This window comes from Dunckerocampus dactyliophorus, chromosome 8 (assembly GCF_027744805.1).
Source record: "Dunckerocampus dactyliophorus isolate RoL2022-P2 chromosome 8, RoL_Ddac_1.1, whole genome shotgun sequence".
Taxonomy (NCBI): domain Eukaryota; kingdom Metazoa; phylum Chordata; class Actinopteri; order Syngnathiformes; family Syngnathidae; genus Dunckerocampus; species Dunckerocampus dactyliophorus.
Genome location: NC_072826.1, coordinates 2,099,675 through 2,117,106, shown reverse-complemented (window position 1 = coordinate 2,117,106; position 17,432 = coordinate 2,099,675). Strand labels below are relative to the sequence as shown.

Genomic DNA, 17,432 nt, shown 5'->3' with positions numbered 1-17,432 from the left:
GTGGAGTTTGCATGTTCTCCTCGTGTGCGCGTGGGTTTTCTCCGGGTACTCCGGCTTCCTCCCACATTCCAAAAACATGCAGGTGAGGTTAATTGGCGACTCTAAATTGTCCATAGGTATGAATGTGAGTGTGAATGGTTGTTTGTCTATATGTGCCCTGCCATTGGCTGGCGACCAGTCCAGGGTGTACCCCGCCTGTCGCCCGAAGTCAGCTGGGATAGGCTCCAGCATGCCCCCGCGACCCTAATGAGGAAGAAGCGGTATAGAAAATGGATGGATTTGAGCTTCGTCTTGGTGCCTCCAGTTTACATTGTGCAAAATTCAAATTTAGGGATTTGCTCGACTGAGATGAGGTTAGTGTGGATACGTCAGTGACAAGCTCATAGCATTTATGTCGGCGTGCGCCGTAAGCTCACATGCTGAAGAATAACTGTGTTCTTGAGCAGCCTTTGCTAGGCGGCTGTGTAAATATAGCACTTTAGGAACCACAGATGGCTGCTGAGGCCAAACAATCCGAAACATGTCTTTGTAAAATCATAACGTGCAAGGGCGCTGGAATCCAGTCAAAGATCAATCTGCTGCGTTTGTTTGATGCACCAGTAATGACAGGAAGTGGAAAATAAATGATTCCCAAAAAATCTATTCTCAACAATATAACCTCTTGCACGATTAGTCATTCCATTTTCATTACTGTAAAAATGCAATAAAAACAAGATGAGGACAGGATGTCTATCATTCTCAGCTTGTTGGCAGCATCAGTTGCCTGGTGACAGATGTTTTTTTTTTGCACACTGCAAATAGTTCACATCTCTCAAGGGTGTTATCGAGGTTCTGAGTAGCATCAGCGTCAAGTGATTCTGGTAAATCTCTGCTTTCTTGTTTTTTGAATATGACAGATGTGATTGAGACTGGTTCATATCCTTCCTTCTGGAAAAAGACTCTTACTTGTCACGACAGTGTTTCCCCTACTCTTTATGTTTTAATGACTGAAGCATTGCAGTGGCAATATTTTGGTAATGGTCATGGTTTCATTTTATTTGAACATGCATACAAATTACAATGGAATACATCATATAATTCAGTTCACAGTTCCGCATGCCCAAAAGGAGTCGGAAGAAGCAAAACTTATTTAATCTTACCCCCCATCTGTTCCACATCTATTGCAGTACATTTACTCACTTCCTGTATTTCATATGTCATTTATATTTCTCTAATTCTCATATTTCTCGCCACCTTATGTTGTGTATTTTCTTCCAGCTAATTGTTTCATCTATTATGATCCCCAGAGATTTATTTTCGTTCACCCTTTCAATGTCCAGTCCGTCTGTTTGTGTTTGGTCGTACGTGTCCTTTATTATGGTCCAATATTTACAAAGTAGTTGTTCACATTTCAAGTACCTCATTCATATCATCACTATTGGTGTTTCCAACCATAAAATAATGAGGGTAGTCTGCTTTCTTAGTGCTGTTCCTTAGTGCCCCAAGTTGCTCTAATGTTATTTTTATTCTTCTCCAATAATTGACTATTGACTTCTTACACACTCTCAAGATTGTTGTGAACTTATTTTTATATGTAATATATGTTTTTTTCTGTTTCTGTAGTTTGTTGAATGATACATTTCCTGTATAATGTATTCTTCTTCTTAAAGGCATTTTTTAGTCCCATTTGTTTTGATTTAAGCATTGATTTTACAGCATAAAGAGCTGGTATCGAAAATATTAATATTTCATCACAAACACATCACGAACAGGATCACTTTCTGAATCAACATAAAGCTCACTGCGATACAGTGTTGGTTCTGGTCATCCAGCCAGAGCATAAGTAACCTTTCCACCTCAATAATAAGACCACTGCATTGCCTAGTTATCACTGTCGCTTTCATAGGAGCAGATGATTTTACAGTTCATTGTCAAGGATACGATATTTGACCATAATGACATAATGACATCCCGATGATGTCTATTTTCACTTCCAGGGTGATGGCTTTTCTTTCTCTCAGTGCACTTCCATCCAGAAGAGCCTGCTTTACACTTGGTAGACATGATGAAGTGCACAAGCTAATTAACTCATTCAATCCCAGCCATTTTTCAAAAGACAACCCCTCCAGTAGCGGCCATTTTAGATGATTTTGACTGATCTTTCAATGCACACAGGATATGTGTTCTATGGTTATATAAACATGGAAACCACCAAAAGAAACATTAGACTCCCGTCTTTCATCACGCAAAAAAGTTTGTTCCTCCCTTTTTCCTTTCTTTAGTAATCAGCAGTAGAACGTAGTAAGTTTAAGGAAAATATCAGTTCCCTACTAGTAAATGGAGGTATATTTTAGTTGACAAATTTTGTTTAAAAGCTTTACTTTTTAACACTTGATCTCCATTTTTTTCTTTCACTGCAGGGACAAATTTAAAGGAGTGCCTTGAGGTGGGATTTTGCCCTTTCCTTTACCTAATTCGACACTCCCACCACTTACCATCACTTCCACCGGGACCTTCTCCTCAGTTCCTCAGTCTCCCAGCTCTCATTCATCATCAGCTTCACTTTATCAACCCCCACCAACCCAATTCCCCTTAATCTGCACCTTCCACTTGTCCTTGCTGTCTTTAAGCTACGGAGGCCATGGCGGTGCCTTCAGCTCATGAGTTTCACTGGCAGAGCCTGGCACGACTGTCCAGCGGCCGTGTCTACCACACGCTATCTGAGGTTGGAGGGCAGATGTACATGCTGGGGGGCTGCGATGCTGCAGGGAGGCCGTGCCCCACTGTGGAACTGTACTCCCCGGAGGTACAAAACAGTGTTGTTGTCAGAGTTGAATTGCCGTAAATGTGTTGAGATCTAAATAGAGCAATCAATGTACGGTATATGTTTGTAGGGGGACCGATGGATAAGCCTGCCCTCTATGCCCACTCCACGTGCTGGTGCCGCTGTGGCAGCATTTGGAAAGCAGATCCTGGTGGTTGGAGGAGTGGGGGAGGACCAGAGTCCATTGAAGGTGGTGGAAATATATAACACAGAAGAAGGAAGGTGGAGGAAGAGGAGTCCCCTTCGAGAGGCCCTGATGGGTGTATCCATCACTGTGAAAGGTATAGGATTCAAATTAAATCTATGCTGTCGTTAACTTTCATTTTTAACTAGATTATACATATTTTATTATTGCCACCAACCCATTTCCCCCTGAGCTTGTACAGTACACACTACCCAGTGATTGCCGTTTTTTTGCGTGTTTGTGTCTAGATGGTCGTGCTCTGGCTGTGGGAGGAATGGGCGCTGACCTGCTCCCGCGTAACATCCTTCAGCAGTATGACTTTCGAAAGGATGTGTGGGCTCTACTTCCTCCCATGCCGACACCACGCTATGATGCCAACACAAATTTACTAGACAACAAACTCTATGTAGCAGGTATCACCTAATGTGAGAAAAATACTGACTTATGTAGCAGGTTTATTCTAATACAAAAAAAAATCTTGTTACATATATATATATATATATATATATATATATATATATATATATGTGTGTGTGTGTGTGTGTGTGTGTGTGTGTTTGCATGTTTGTCACTCTTAAATGATTCAGGTTATCAAACAAATTTCAAATTTCAAATTAGTCAATAACAACACAATTGAACACGAAATGCAGTTTTTAAACGGGAGCTACATGGCCCTGTGTGAAAAAGTGATTGCCCCCTAAAACTAATAACTGGTTGGGCCACCCTTAGCAGCAGCAACTGTAATCAAGCGTCACCATCACACTACCACCACCATATATTACTGTTGGTATGATTTTCCTTTTCTGAAATGCAGCATTACATTTACGCCAGATGTAATGGGACAGACACCTTACAAAAAGTCCAACTTTTGTGTCGTTGGAGTATTTTCCCAGAGGTCTCGGGGATCATCAAGAGGTTTTCTGGCTAAATTGAGACGAGCCTTAATGTTCTTTTTGCCTAGCTGTGTTTTTTGTCTTGGAACTCCGTTTTTGCCCAGTGTCTTTCTTATGGTGGAGTCATGAACACTGACCTTAACTGAGGCAAGTGAGGCCTGCAGTTGTTTGGATGTTGTTGTGGGGTCTTTTGTGACCTCTTGGATGAGTGTCACTGCACTCTTGGGGTGATTTTGGTTGGTTGGCCACTCCTGGGAAGGTTCACCACTGTTCTGTGTTTTCGCTATTTGTGGATAATGGCTCTCACTGTGGTTCGCTGGAGTCCTAAAGCTTTAGAAATGGCTTTATAACCTTTTCCAGACTGATAGATCTCAATTCATCTCAATGAAGTTATGTTTTAACAGGGGGGGGGTCACTTTTTCACACAGGGCCATGTAGGTTTGGTTTTTTGTATGTCAAAGAAGAGGAATATTTGTTTTTTTGTAGGTTTTTTTCTCCCTGAATAATAAAAAAGTGTCATTTAAAAACTGCATTTTGTGTTCAGTTGTGTTGTCATTGACTAATATTGAAATTACTTTGATGATCTGAAACATTTAAGTGTGACAAAAATAAGAAATCAGGAAGGGGGCAAACACTTTTTCACACCACTGTGTATGTGTATGTTATTATGTACATTATTGTATATATTATATGTGTGACTGCCTTAAAATTCTTTTTGAATATTTAACTTTTCTATGTGCATATTCACTTGATAAACATATCACATCCAGTCATGTTCTTTTGAATGAACATTCTTTTCTATTTTATTGTGCGTTGTTGTATTAGGCGGCCGCCAGTGTAAGCGGTCGGTGAAGGCCTTTGAGATGTACGACACAGACACACGCTCATGGACGACGCTTCCAATGCTGTCGTCTAAGTGCTCGTACGCGGGTGTGATATGGGACGCTGCTGGGAGGCTGTGTTTGCTGGGAGGCCTGCGGCAAGGAGGAGGACATCAAAGCTCAAAGTTTACCAAGAATGTCAGCATTTTTGACACTCACCGAGGTATGGCTTTAAGCTTTTATTTTTAAATTGGTTCATTTGAGTTGAAAACAAATCCTTTAGTCGGTCAATTGCATATCAGCACTTTTTAAGACTGAACAAAATGTCCAAAGGAAAACTGCACTTCTATTTGAATTTTGTCCATCATCCACAATCCTTTTGTCCTACGCTCCTACACTCACGTTACCCAATATAGTAGACATAATACGCGCATTAAGCCATTTAAGACTCATCCTCATCGGCCTGTCATGACAACAAATTTTGCCGGACGATAATTGTCCTACAAATTATTGCAGATAAACGATATTATTGTCAACATTATTTTGAGACCAGTTTTTTCATGAAGGTAATGATAATATATGGCAAATGCGAGTACACCGTATCAGAAGCAATCAACTTTAATGTGGCACTCTTATTCTGAAGGCTGAAGGTGTATTGTGTGTGTTGAGAATGTCTGTTGATGGTTAAGATGAGCTGGGAGCAAGAATGAATGTGACATTGCCACACATTCTGTGGGGATACCTGAAGGAGAGAGTGTACTGTGAAATGTATTCGCCGAGAGTTACATCATCACCTCTTTTTGCCTCTCGCGTCGCGCAAAAAAGCGTAAAAGACGTATAAATACGTTGTTGAGATTGGGCATTCGGGTTTATAAAAACGTACACATGCGTCTTTGAACCCGCGAAATTCGAACCGCCGTGTGGTGAGGGACGGCTGTACTCCGTTTCCCAAAGTTTCATTTCGGCATAGATGAGATGGCAAGATGAGCTGCAGATGGGGAAACTGGCAACGAGGAGGGATTTGAATTATGCGATCACATAACAGATTGCTTTATTATCTATCTTCAGCCATATCTTTCCACACACAAGCACAGGTGGTCGTCCAATCTGCACTCATTCAGTCATTTTCTATTACGTTTCCGCTTGATGTTGCACCCACCTTGTGAGTTCCACTGGTGAGCATGCAGCGCACAGGCAAGCTAACACGCAAAAGCACAAAACAAACTGTGAAAGAAAAATAAATATGGGTAAGGACTGCAGCACTGCAGAGGATTATGTCTGTATAACAAGCAACAAACTGGCGGTGAAAGGATGTCCTTGGCATACAGTAGGTTATAACCACAAATATTGCAGACCCCCCCTCGATGCCAGCTTGCTTAATGATTTCCTCTGCTGTCAAAATGACTATTAACCTTTAGTTGGCTTGTTTATGTGCACACCGCCTACAAATTGAAGAAGGTATGTTGCCTGACACCTAAAAACAAACAAAAAAATAAACAATCTGCATACAATTTGCATAATTAAATCTGTCCCTCACTGCACTCTAAAGAATTAAGTATGCTTTTGTTTTCTTATCATCCTGGTAGAGCTTAATTTCAAACTCATGCTCAAGGACATGAACTCTTTTTTGATGACAAATCCATGCACTTTCCATGTCCTCTTGGGAGTCGCAGGTGAGCTCGGCCCTGTCCTGACTGATTTCAGACAAGAGACGGAGTACGCCACAGACTTGGCACAGATCAGGAAACCAGCGTGTACACTCACATTCACACCTGTGGACCGTTTGGAGTCTCCAATTCACGCACAGCAAGAATATGAATGAGATGTCATGCAGTCTGTAACAGCTCAGTTGATACAGTATGATAGGGTCAAACACAACATTTACAACTACTGATGACTTCTTCTCAGGGTTCTTATAGGTCACACGTGTCAAACTCAAACTCGCTGCAGTTTTGCCGCGGAACTGTTTGGAAAATAGCCTTGCGGACCTATTCAAACAACGTACTGTACGTGCAGCGATCTGCACAATGGAGCGAATCCTCTGGTATAAACTACTCCTCTGGAATATTAAAGTGGAAACAATATTGTATATAGCACGAAATTCCCAACCATTCTTCTTAATAAGAGTGCCAAATTCAGAGCAAAAGTCAAAATCATTCAATTATACACGACTAACAACGGCAGCACTTTAACTATTACAACCTGTCAGGACAAAATAACACCTTAACGAGGCATAAGACAGTCAAAAGCCATCATTATAAATGTGTAATCTGCCCATTCCACAGCTGCAAACTCTTCCAGGTTACACGTCTCGCAGATTGTGATTTTTTTGTGTTGATAGAGTGTGTAAATGACATGTTTACGTTCTTTATGCTCAGTTATTCACTCATTTATTTTGAAGAATGTAGTCCTGCCACCGGATGTTGGCATGCTCTTATTTTGGCGGAACGTTTTTTCTTTTCCTGTGTCAAAAGGTTAACTTCGCTAATGGTGATTGCAACCCCACGCAAAAAGTGCTCACATATTTTCTCAGTTTCAACCTGGCTGGTGGTAGGCTAATGTGGAAGACTACCTCGTGTTTAAGCTAGCGCCCTTGGAAGGCAAAATGAGGTGCAAGAACTGAGCCGGAAGAATAAAGGCACCCGTTTGAAACTCCACGTCTGACTAATTCATTCCAAGAGGCCGCTACAGTGAAAACTCATCGCTGTGGTAAAACGTCAACGCTGCACCAGTCCTGCCATCACTTCAAGGAGTTGATGCCATCACGTCCAACATCCAGCTACCCACCTGTTACCAGCCAGCTGACTCTGCTCACGTTGATCTCCTGCGACCAGGCAAGATTAAAAAGGGACAGTACACATAACAATTAAGAAATAGGCGAATGTTTCAAGGTACTGGCATGTGTCTGTCTAGGAAATGGTTTAAAAGGTGAAGCACTTCAACTGTAAAGTGTTCATTTGTGATATTTTGGGGCACTGTTTAAAAGTCATTTGGGTGGCCATAATTAGTAATTGCTTGACATATGTATCACTCTGTAGTAAAGGACAACTACAGCTTATCAGTATAGACTCAGGCATAAGACACTTGAAGGCCGTAACGGACATAAAACAGCTCAAAAACAAACAAAATGTCATTACCATCTGAAAAGGCAGATGCTTCAACAGACATACAAACCAGGTCCAGTTCGCGTGAGAGAAGGCTAACAGAGAAAGGTCAAACAATGCATAGTCAAAACATCAAAAAGCATGAGATGATGTTTAATAAGGATTATCATTTTTGGAAATTAGCAGCAAGGCTGACTAGGACAACATTAAAATCAGTCTGTTCAACACAAGAACTTAATAAATTGCAACAAGACATTCAAGCAAAGCATGATACTTTAAGACTCCAGTATGAATCCATTCTGCGTAAAGGTAACACCACGCCTGAAATTGTCAACAAGATGGATGCTTGTATCACACTAACAAAGGAAATAAGTGACCTCATCAGTAACCGGCTGAGGACTGTTGATGAAGATTACAATGACCAGCTCGAGAAAGAAAGGGTGAGAGAAGTATTAAACAAAAATGAACACGGTTCCATATTTGGTCACACCATAACTGAAACTTCGAGCTCGTCAAAGTCATCAGAGAGATCGAGCAGTCACTCCAGCTCAGAGAGCACCAACAACAGCAAAGCAGATGCACAAGCGGAGCTCGCCGCTAAACTGGAACAATCTAAGGCTGTGAAAGAAATTCAAGCACAAAGGGCACATCTTCAAAAGTTAGAAAATGAATGGAAACTTAAAGAGGCAAAAATGTTGTCAGAGATCAGACAAAAGGAGGTGCAAATGAAACAACAGCTTGAGGAAGAGAGAGCAAAACTACAGCAGTTACAAGCAGAAAAGGAAGTCGCTGTAGCAGAAGCTCGTGTGAGAGCTTATGACGACTTTGAAGGTTTTGAGAACCAGGAGGAAGAATTGAGCAACAATGTTAACTATGCTTGCTTTAGAACGAAATCTGAAGCCCAACTGAATCCAAATGCTGCATCATTCCATCCTTACCAAGGAGCTCCTGAAGTAACAATGACACAGGAGTCTGTTAGTTTGGCCCAAGCGATTGCCAGCTCATTAAGTATGAGCCGATTGCCAGTCCCAGAACCTACAACATTCAGTGGTGACCCTTTAAGGTTTACAGACTGGAAATTGACTTTCATGACTCTTATTGACCGAAAGTCCCTCCCATCAAGTGAGAAGATGTTTTATCTCAAAAATTATCTTGCTGGAGAAGCGCAAAAGGCAGTACAAGGTTTCTTCTATCGAGATTCAGAGAGTGCATACAAGGGAGCATGGAAAGTCTTAGAGGACAGATATGGTAACCCGTTCATCATACAAAAAGCCTTCCGAGATAAGCTTATGAGATGGCCAAAGATCAACACAAATGACCCATTAGCACTGCGAGAGTTTGCCGACTTTCTCCAAAGCTGCACTGAAGCAATCCCACATGTCAAAGGGCTAGCTATTCTTAACGACTGTGAAGAAAATCACAAGATGCTGAAAAAGCTACCAGAATGGATTGTACGCAAGTGGAGTCGAATTGTTGTTGATGAACTTGACATGTCCGGAAGTTATCCTGATTTTGTGTGTTTCACAGAGTTCCTGAACAAAGAAGCCCGAATAGCCTGCAACCCAATTGCCTCTCCAATGTTGATGAATTTCAAACCCACGGATGAAAAGCTACCAAAGAGAGCCAAAGCTCTCAACACAAACACTCAAGCAAAAAGAGTCCTTCACGAGAAGCAGGAAGCAAACAGTACTAAGCCAAAATTACCTTGTCCTGTCTGTAAAAACGAAACTCATGGCATTGCGCAGTGTCCCACTTTCACAGTAAAGAGTGCTGAAGAAAAAAAGGCGTTTATCCAAGAAAATCACCTCTGCTTTGGGTGCTTGAGAAAGGGTCATGTGACAAAGGTTTGTAAGAGACGACACACGTGCAACATATGCAGCCGTCGTCATCCAACTTGCTTGCATGAAGACAGGAAGCAGAACCCTGTGGATGAACTAACGAACAGCTCTACATCCACAGAAGGAGATGTAAGCCACGAAATGCATAAAGTTGTGTCCCATACATCAACACAACGTGCTCCTGCCACATCAAGTATAGTCCCAGTTTTTGTATCTTCAGTACAAGAGCCACACAGAGAAGTATTGACATACGCAATATTAGACACACAGAGTGACTCAACGTTTGTCTTAGAAGATGTACTCGACAAACTGAACGTGGAAGTTCGACCAGTAAAGCTGAAACTTAGCACGATGACGGCTATGGACACAGTAATTTCTAGCAAAAGCGTTTGTGGTTTACAAGTTCGAGGTCTCAACTCAGAGGACCACATTCAGCTACAGCAAGCCTACAGTCGTAACTTTATCCCAGTAGACAAGTCTTACATCCCCACAAAGGAAACAGCGATATCATGGCCTCATCTTAGACATTTGGCAGATAAATTACCACTTCTCCAAGACTGTGATGTAGGACTCCTGATTGGATATGACTGTCCATCAGCACTGGTCCCATTTGAAGTTATCATAGGTGGCAAAAATGAACCGTTTGCGCAGAGAGGGACACTCGGGTGGAGTATAATAGGCTCATCAAACCCCCACCTAGACAGGCAAGGAAGCCACAGCTTTGTGCACCGGCTCACAGTGAAACAACTGCAGATTCCATCACCAGCAGACGTTTTAAAGTCCCTGGAATCAGACTTTATTGAGAGAACTTATGAAGAAAAGTATGTTTCGCAGAACGACGTTCAATTCATACAGCTTCTTAGCGACCACATTACACAAAAGGAAGACGGACACTATGAGATGCCCCTCCCATTCAAGGGCAACAGTCCACCCAACCTGCCAAACAATAAGAGACTAGCCACAATTCGCCTGCAGTGTCTTAAAAGGAAATTAAAGGCTAACAAACAATACTATGAGCAATACAAAACATTCATGGAAGAAACGATAAAAAAGGGTGACGCAGAGCCTGCCCCTACAACATCCGAGGGAGAGACAGTGTGGTACCTTCCACATCATGGCGTTTATCACCCAAGAAAACCAGAGAAGCTCAGAGTTGTCTTTGACTGTGCAGCCAAATTCCATGGTCTTTCGCTGAATGACACTCTGCTAACTGGACCCGATTTGATCAATCCTCTGGTGGGAGTACTTTGCCGTTTTCGGAAAGAGGCCGTCGCCATTATCTGTGACATCGAAAGAATGTTTTATCACTTTTCCGTCACTCCTGAATTTCGGAATTATCTCAAATTCCTATGGTGGCAAGATGGTGATGTGGATAAGGAAGTACAGGAGTACAGAATGACCGTTCATCTTTTCGGAGCTGCTTCGTCTCCGGGATGCGCCAATTTTGGCTTAAAACATTTGGCACATCAATACAAAGCCGATTATCCAATAGCATCAACATTTGTGGAGAAACATTTTTATGTGGACGACGGGCTCGTCAGTGTCCAATCAGTAGCCGATGCCAAGAAGCTAATCACTGAGGCCCAAGAGTTGTGTAAAAGAGGAGGCCTTCACCTTCATAAATTCAACTCAAATAAGGAAGCAGCCCTCACCCACTTGAACCCCTCAGAAAAGGCAGCAAACATCGAGCATCTAAGCTTTGACTCTGTTCCATCAGAGCGGGCACTCGGAATCCAATGGTCGGTGAAAGATGACACATTTGGCTTTGACATCAGTTTAAAGGATCAGCCACCAACCCGTCGCAGTTGCTTGTCTGTCATTGCCTCTCTTTATGACCCGTTGGGATTCATTGCTCCATTCAGCCTGAGTGGAAAACTTATCCTTCAAGAGCTGTGCCATAGAGGTACTGGATGGGATGATCCACTCCCAGATGATATGAAGCCACGGTGGGAGGAGTGGATGAAGGGTCTTCATAAGCTCAAAGAGGTCTCAATCCCAAGATGTTACCATCCCCATGACTTCCACAATATTGTCAGAGTAGAATTACACCATTTTTCGGATGCCAGCTGTGTAGGGTATGGTGTATGTTCTTACCTCAGATACCAAAATGACATGAATGAGGTCCATTGCAATCTCGTCTTGGCGAAAGCTAGGGTCGCACCCTCGAAGGTCACGAGTATCCCAAGACTTGAACTCATGGCAGCAGTGGTGTCTACAAAGGTTAGCATCATGCTAAAAAGTGAACTTGACATGAAGGTTGATCAAGAAGTCTTCTGGACAGACTCTCGAGTTGTGCTAGGGTACATAAACAACGATGCCCGTAGGTTCCACATATTTGTAGCGAACCGTGTTCAGCTTATTAGAGATAACAGCAGTCCCAGTCAGTGGCATTATGTGGACACCTCAGAAAATCCAGCTGATCACGCGTCCCGAGGTCTCCGAGCTTCAGACCTTCACACAACCAACTGGCTGAAAGGACCAAAATTCCTCTGGGAAAGTGAGTTACATTTGACACCCACCGCTTCAACAGAATTACTCGTCGGTGACCCTGAAGTCAAGGCAATTCAGGTGCTTGCAACCAAAGTCAACCAGAGTAATGACATCCTCAGTCGTCTGAGTCGCTTTTCCTCTTGGATAAGGCTTCTCAAGGTGGTCGCAAGAATCAAGAGGCTGAAGTCTAGTCACAAACACAGTGACCATGTGACTGTTGAGGAGCATGAGAAGGCTGCGGAGGCAGTGATAAAAATTGTTCAGCAGCAGGCCTTCCCCCATGAGTTTAAGGCGCTACAAAGCAAAAATGTCCTTCCAAGTTCAAGCGCGCTTTTCAATCTTGACCCTATCTTGTCTGAAGGACTTATATGTGTTGGCGGGAGACTAAAAAACTCTTCTCTTGGTCACAAAGTCAAACACCCCACCATTCTACCCAACAACAGTCACATCACTAAGCTGATTGTGTGTCATTATCATGCCAAGACAATGCATCAAGGTCGAGGCCAGACTCAAATGGAACTTAGGAGTAATGGATTCTGGGTTATTGGTGGGAGTAAGCTGGTTGCGAAGTGCATACATACCTGTGTGCTTTGTCGCAAACTTCGTAGGCCGACAGAGAACCAGAAAATGGCCGAACTTCCTAAAGAACGTGTTGAAGCTTCAGCACCCTTCACCTACAGTGGTATGGACTGTTTCGGTCCATTCATTGTGAAGAAAGCCCGCAAAGAGAACAAAAAATATGGCTTGATTTTCACATGTTTGTACTCTAGAGCTGTGCACATTGAAATGCTCGATGATTTGTCGACGGACTCATTCATCAACGCATTGAGATGCTTTATTAGCATTAGAGGTGCTGTTCGACAACTGTACTGTGACCAAGGCTCTAATTTTGTGGGTGCTAAAAACGAGTTTAAGGAAGCACTCAAACAATGTGACAGCAAGTTACTTGAAATATTCCTCACTGAAAAGCAATGTGAATTTGTCTTCAATGCCCCCTCCGCCAGTCACGCAGGTGGTGTCTGGGAAAGACAAATAAGAACAGTCAGAAAGGTGTTGAACGCAACCTTTGCTCAATGCCCAGGTCGGCTGGACGACGCCTCCCTTCGAACAATGCTGTATGAGGCCATGGCTATTGTTAATAGCCGCCCATTAACAGTGGACGGAATCAATGACCCTCAGGCACTAGAACCCATAACACCAAACCACCTCATAATGATGAAGTCCAAAGTTGCTCTTCCTCCTCCCGGTGTGTTTGTGAAGGAAGATCTATATGCAACCAAGAGGTGGAGGAGAGTACAGTACCTAATTGAACAATTCTGGAGTCGCTGGAGAAAAGAGTACCTTCTGAATATATCTACAAGACAAAAGTGGCACCTACCTCAGCGCAACCTCAAAGTGAACGACATTGTCATCATCAAAGATGACAACCTCCCAAGATGTCATTGGCAACTAGGTCTAGTGGTTGAAGTCGTTCAGGGTAGCGATGGCTTAGTTCGCCGAGCCAAAGTGCGTGTAGGTGAGCGAAACCACCAGAGAAAACAAGGTCCTCCTTTCAAGCATTCAGTTATTGAGAGACCAGTCCAAAAATTAGTGCTTCTTCTTGAGAATTGATTAGAATAAGCTAACAATGGCAATGTGCACGCAGATTATCGTGTATGAAGATGTACGGTCATACCTCTGATTGTATCTTGCAGCCATTCATTTATTGGAGACAAGAAATCCTATGCAATTCATTTACGCCTTGTATTTTTGTTCATTCATTGTCATAGGATTTGGTGGGAGTGTAAATGACATGTTTACGTTCTTTATGCTCAGTTATTCACTCATTTATTTTGAAGAATGTAGTCCTGCCACCGGATGTTGGCATGCTCTTATTTTGGCGGAACGTTTTTTCTTTTCCTGTGTCAAAAGGTTAACTTCGCTAATGGTGATTGCAACCCCACGCAAAAAGTGCTCACATATTTTCTCAGTTTCAACCTGGCTGGTGGTAGGCTAATGTGGAAGACTACCTCGTGTTTAAGCTAGCGCCCTTGGAAGGCAAAATGAGGTGCAAGAACTGAGCCGGAAGAATAAAGGCACCCGTTTGAAACTCCACGTCTGACTAATTCATTCCAAGAGGCCGCTACAGAGTGAATAACAAAGAGGTGGTCGATCAGTAATCACTTTATTGAAACAAACAACCGCTCCAAAACAAGCATATCCTCACACTATCAGAAAGTAGAAATTTTGAGCAGGAAACCACAAGGGTGCATTATATTGGTATGCTCCACTGCGTGCGGGGAACCGGGATAGAAGGCGTGTATTTATTCGTCTGCACTAAAAGTGAGACATTTTCTCAAAATCTGACCATACTAACTGCTATTTTTTCAGCCTGGATTATTGGGTCATGTCCTGTCATGTGCGCAACCTCAAAGGAGCAAGCAACTGTGTGTTGCTGGAGATGAAATTCTCCACAACCTTTCTCCAAGGTGAAAAGGACCACTTTAGAAAATGAATGAAGTCAATTTCACCTCCCATACGATGGGAAGGAAAGAAGACTCACACGCTGATATTAGATTTACGAAATGTATTGAAAAATAGGTCAGACAGAATAACGCTTCGGACTGTGTCTCTTCCCATGGACTCCTGCAGCCTCTTCGCCGAAGGAAGAGAGACAGGTCCCGATCGATAGTCGCCTCTGCCTTTTTGTAATTGTTTTCCTCAGACCATTGGTGCCAGTCTTATTTTCCTGCTTCAGGAGCGTGGCTGAAGTCAGATGAGACGGTCGCCTTGAAGACAAAGAGAGCCGACTTTGCTGCTGCGGTGCTGCGGGACCGCATGGTGGTAGCAGGAGGACTTGGTAAGCCAGGAGAATGGGTCACAATGCAAAAAAAACAGTTTTTGGGGCGGGAGCGGGGGCAAGAAAATAGTCAGACGTTAGACAAATTCCAAAAAGTCCCCGCCAGCGCCCCTGCTGGTAGGATGCACTGTGGTCGTTCACCGTGATGCATTTGTAGCTGACTCGTCACGATGTCGTGGTGATCTGATCAGGTCATCAGCCGTCTGCGCTGGACACAGTGGAGGCTTTTCATCCCCAGAGGAAAAAGTGGGAGAGGCTGGCTCCCATGACCTTCCCCCGATGCACGGCCTCCTCCATCGTCGTCAGAGATCGCCTTCTAGTAGTGGGTGGAGTCAACCAGGTAAAGTTAAATATCTCCATCTGGTTACCTGTGGACTAAAATAGATTTACACATGTCCCTCGCCACATCGCGGCTTCACACGAAATGATGCTGGTTCATCATTGAAAGTAGTCCAAAAAATATGCATATTGAATGAACTGTTATGTATTTGTTGCCTAAATTAAGCTTGGTCAAGCATAAATATGGCTAAATGAATGAAAATAAAAATACAAGGAAGTAGGCCTGTCGCGTTAATCCATAAATCGAACGATTAAAAAAACAAACAGGTCCATAATTATGTGTTTCACCTGCTCGTTTCTGTGTACCACACAGGCCGGATGACAAGAGGGTTCACTCTGTATCTGTCGGTGCGCATTGGTTCTATAGTGGAATGAACTGAGAGAGTGAACCGTCCTCTCATTCAGCCTCTTTGTTGAGCACCAAATTAGCCTCGTGAGAAAACATGTGCTAACATGAATGAAGGCACAGGAGCGGTGGTTTCTACGGCGAACGCAACAGCCCCATTGTGGCAATATTTCGGTTTTAAACAGAATGAACAAGGTGAGCGTATGAAACGCCGACGGACCGGTTTGTCACATTTGTTCGAAAGTAGCGATGAGGAAGCAGGGGAGCACGACCGACTTGTATGCACACCTGAAGCACAACCATCCTTTTCAGTTTTCCCAACTCTTTTGAGAAATTCAAGTTTATGGTATTTGATACAATGTACCCGCATTATTATGCAATATAAATCATGAAAAAAATTGCCTCAAAAAATGTCAATAACATCGATTATCGACAATAATTTGTACAACAGTGATCTGCCAGCAAAATTTGTTACCGTGACAGGAATTTATGCCATTTAATTCATGACAAAATGGGCTCAGAAGCTGCCTGTATCATACGGGCAACTTCTGGGTCAAGCTGATGTGGCTCACACAGGTACACTATACTTGAGTACCATCTAGTGGTTCAAATGTGAATTACACCTCTCATGACAATAATTTATGAAAAAAATGTCTCAAAAAATGTTAATAATAGCAATTATCGGGGCTAATTTGTAGCACAATTATCGATCAGCAAAATTGGTTTTCGTGACAGGTCTACAAGGAACAAAGCAGCCGCATTAAAATTGTGTATTCTAAATGTGGTATTCTACATTGATCACTATGTGTCAGTAATGGTTCGGTGAGACTTGATCTGTTACGATTGGCCACAGCCAAGAGTACCGGGGCCCAAATGCAGAGACGAGACAGTCCGTGGAACAAACATTTACTAACAAAAGTAGACCACACAGTGAAAAAATACGGGAAAACACAAAAATGCAAAGTAGAAACTAAAACTACCCGGACCTAGTCACAGGGGAAAATACAAGCTAAGAACGCTGCCTAGCACGGATAACTAGCAGGGAAAAACTAAGGGAGGTGCGAAAGGGTAGCAGAGAAAAGTACTAAATGAAAACGCTGCTGAGAACCAAGCAGGAACAGCGGCTAATAATAGCACTCACCACTGCAGCAGAAAGCCTGGCAGGGAACACTGTGGTGTGTACAAAAACAAGGACAAAAAGCGACCGGAGAGTACCGAAGCTTGAGGAACTACAATGCTGGGAGGAGCAGGTAACAATCCGGCAACGAGTGTGGCAGATAGAGGGCAGCAGAGCAGCACACAGGACATGACACGATCGCCAGAACAATGGGATTTTATTGCAGGTTTAAAGGAAAACTGCACTTTTGGGGGGACTTTTACCCCTCATCCATGATCCTTATGTGATACACAAACACGTTCTAAAGATATAAAAGCAGCTGGAAAGAGTCAGCTCATGAATGCACCATTTTGGTCATTTTTAAGCATTGATTTCACATATCAACATGGAAAGGAACGCTACACCTAGAGTTAATTTTTCCAAACGCAAAAACAAATCCACATGTAGCGTTAGCTTTCGGCAGTGTCCTGAGGTGTTGTGAGTGTGGCAAGTGTGGGTTGAAGCTAGTCGCTATCCGGCTAGTAGCTAGCTGGTGTGGTGTGGCGAGGTGTCACTGCACCGCTAACGTACTTTTTCGGCGTAACAATGTTAATAATAATGATAATAATAATAACAATGTCGCTGTAGCTTGGTTAGTTTGGAGGTTTTATCAGAAAGG

The 17,432-nt window shown here is 42.9% G+C and overlaps 1 protein-coding gene across 7 annotated transcripts in view; it reads left to right on the top strand.

The window, feature by feature from the left end:
* Nucleotides 1-17,432, top strand: part of klhdc8a (kelch domain containing 8A) — a 32,808-nt gene that overhangs the window by 13,866 nt on the left and 1,510 nt on the right. For 2 of the 7 annotated variants that reach the window (XM_054785029.1, XM_054785031.1), the window contains 7 exons: nt 2,400-2,425; nt 2,610-2,785; nt 2,874-3,084; nt 3,236-3,400; nt 4,706-4,924; nt 14,871-14,972; nt 15,164-15,312. In XM_054785029.1, coding sequence (XP_054641004.1) covers nt 2,621-2,785; nt 2,874-3,084; nt 3,236-3,400; nt 4,706-4,924; nt 14,871-14,972; nt 15,164-15,312 — 1,011 coding nt within the window. In that variant the 5' untranslated portion in view covers nt 2,400-2,425; nt 2,610-2,620. Of the gene's footprint in view, nt 1-2,399; nt 2,786-2,873; nt 3,085-3,235; nt 3,401-4,705; nt 4,925-7,380; nt 14,973-15,129; nt 15,313-17,432 lie in introns of those variants that run through there. The other 5 variants (XR_008572261.1, XM_054785033.1, XM_054785032.1 and 2 more) reach the window with 5 other exon arrangements.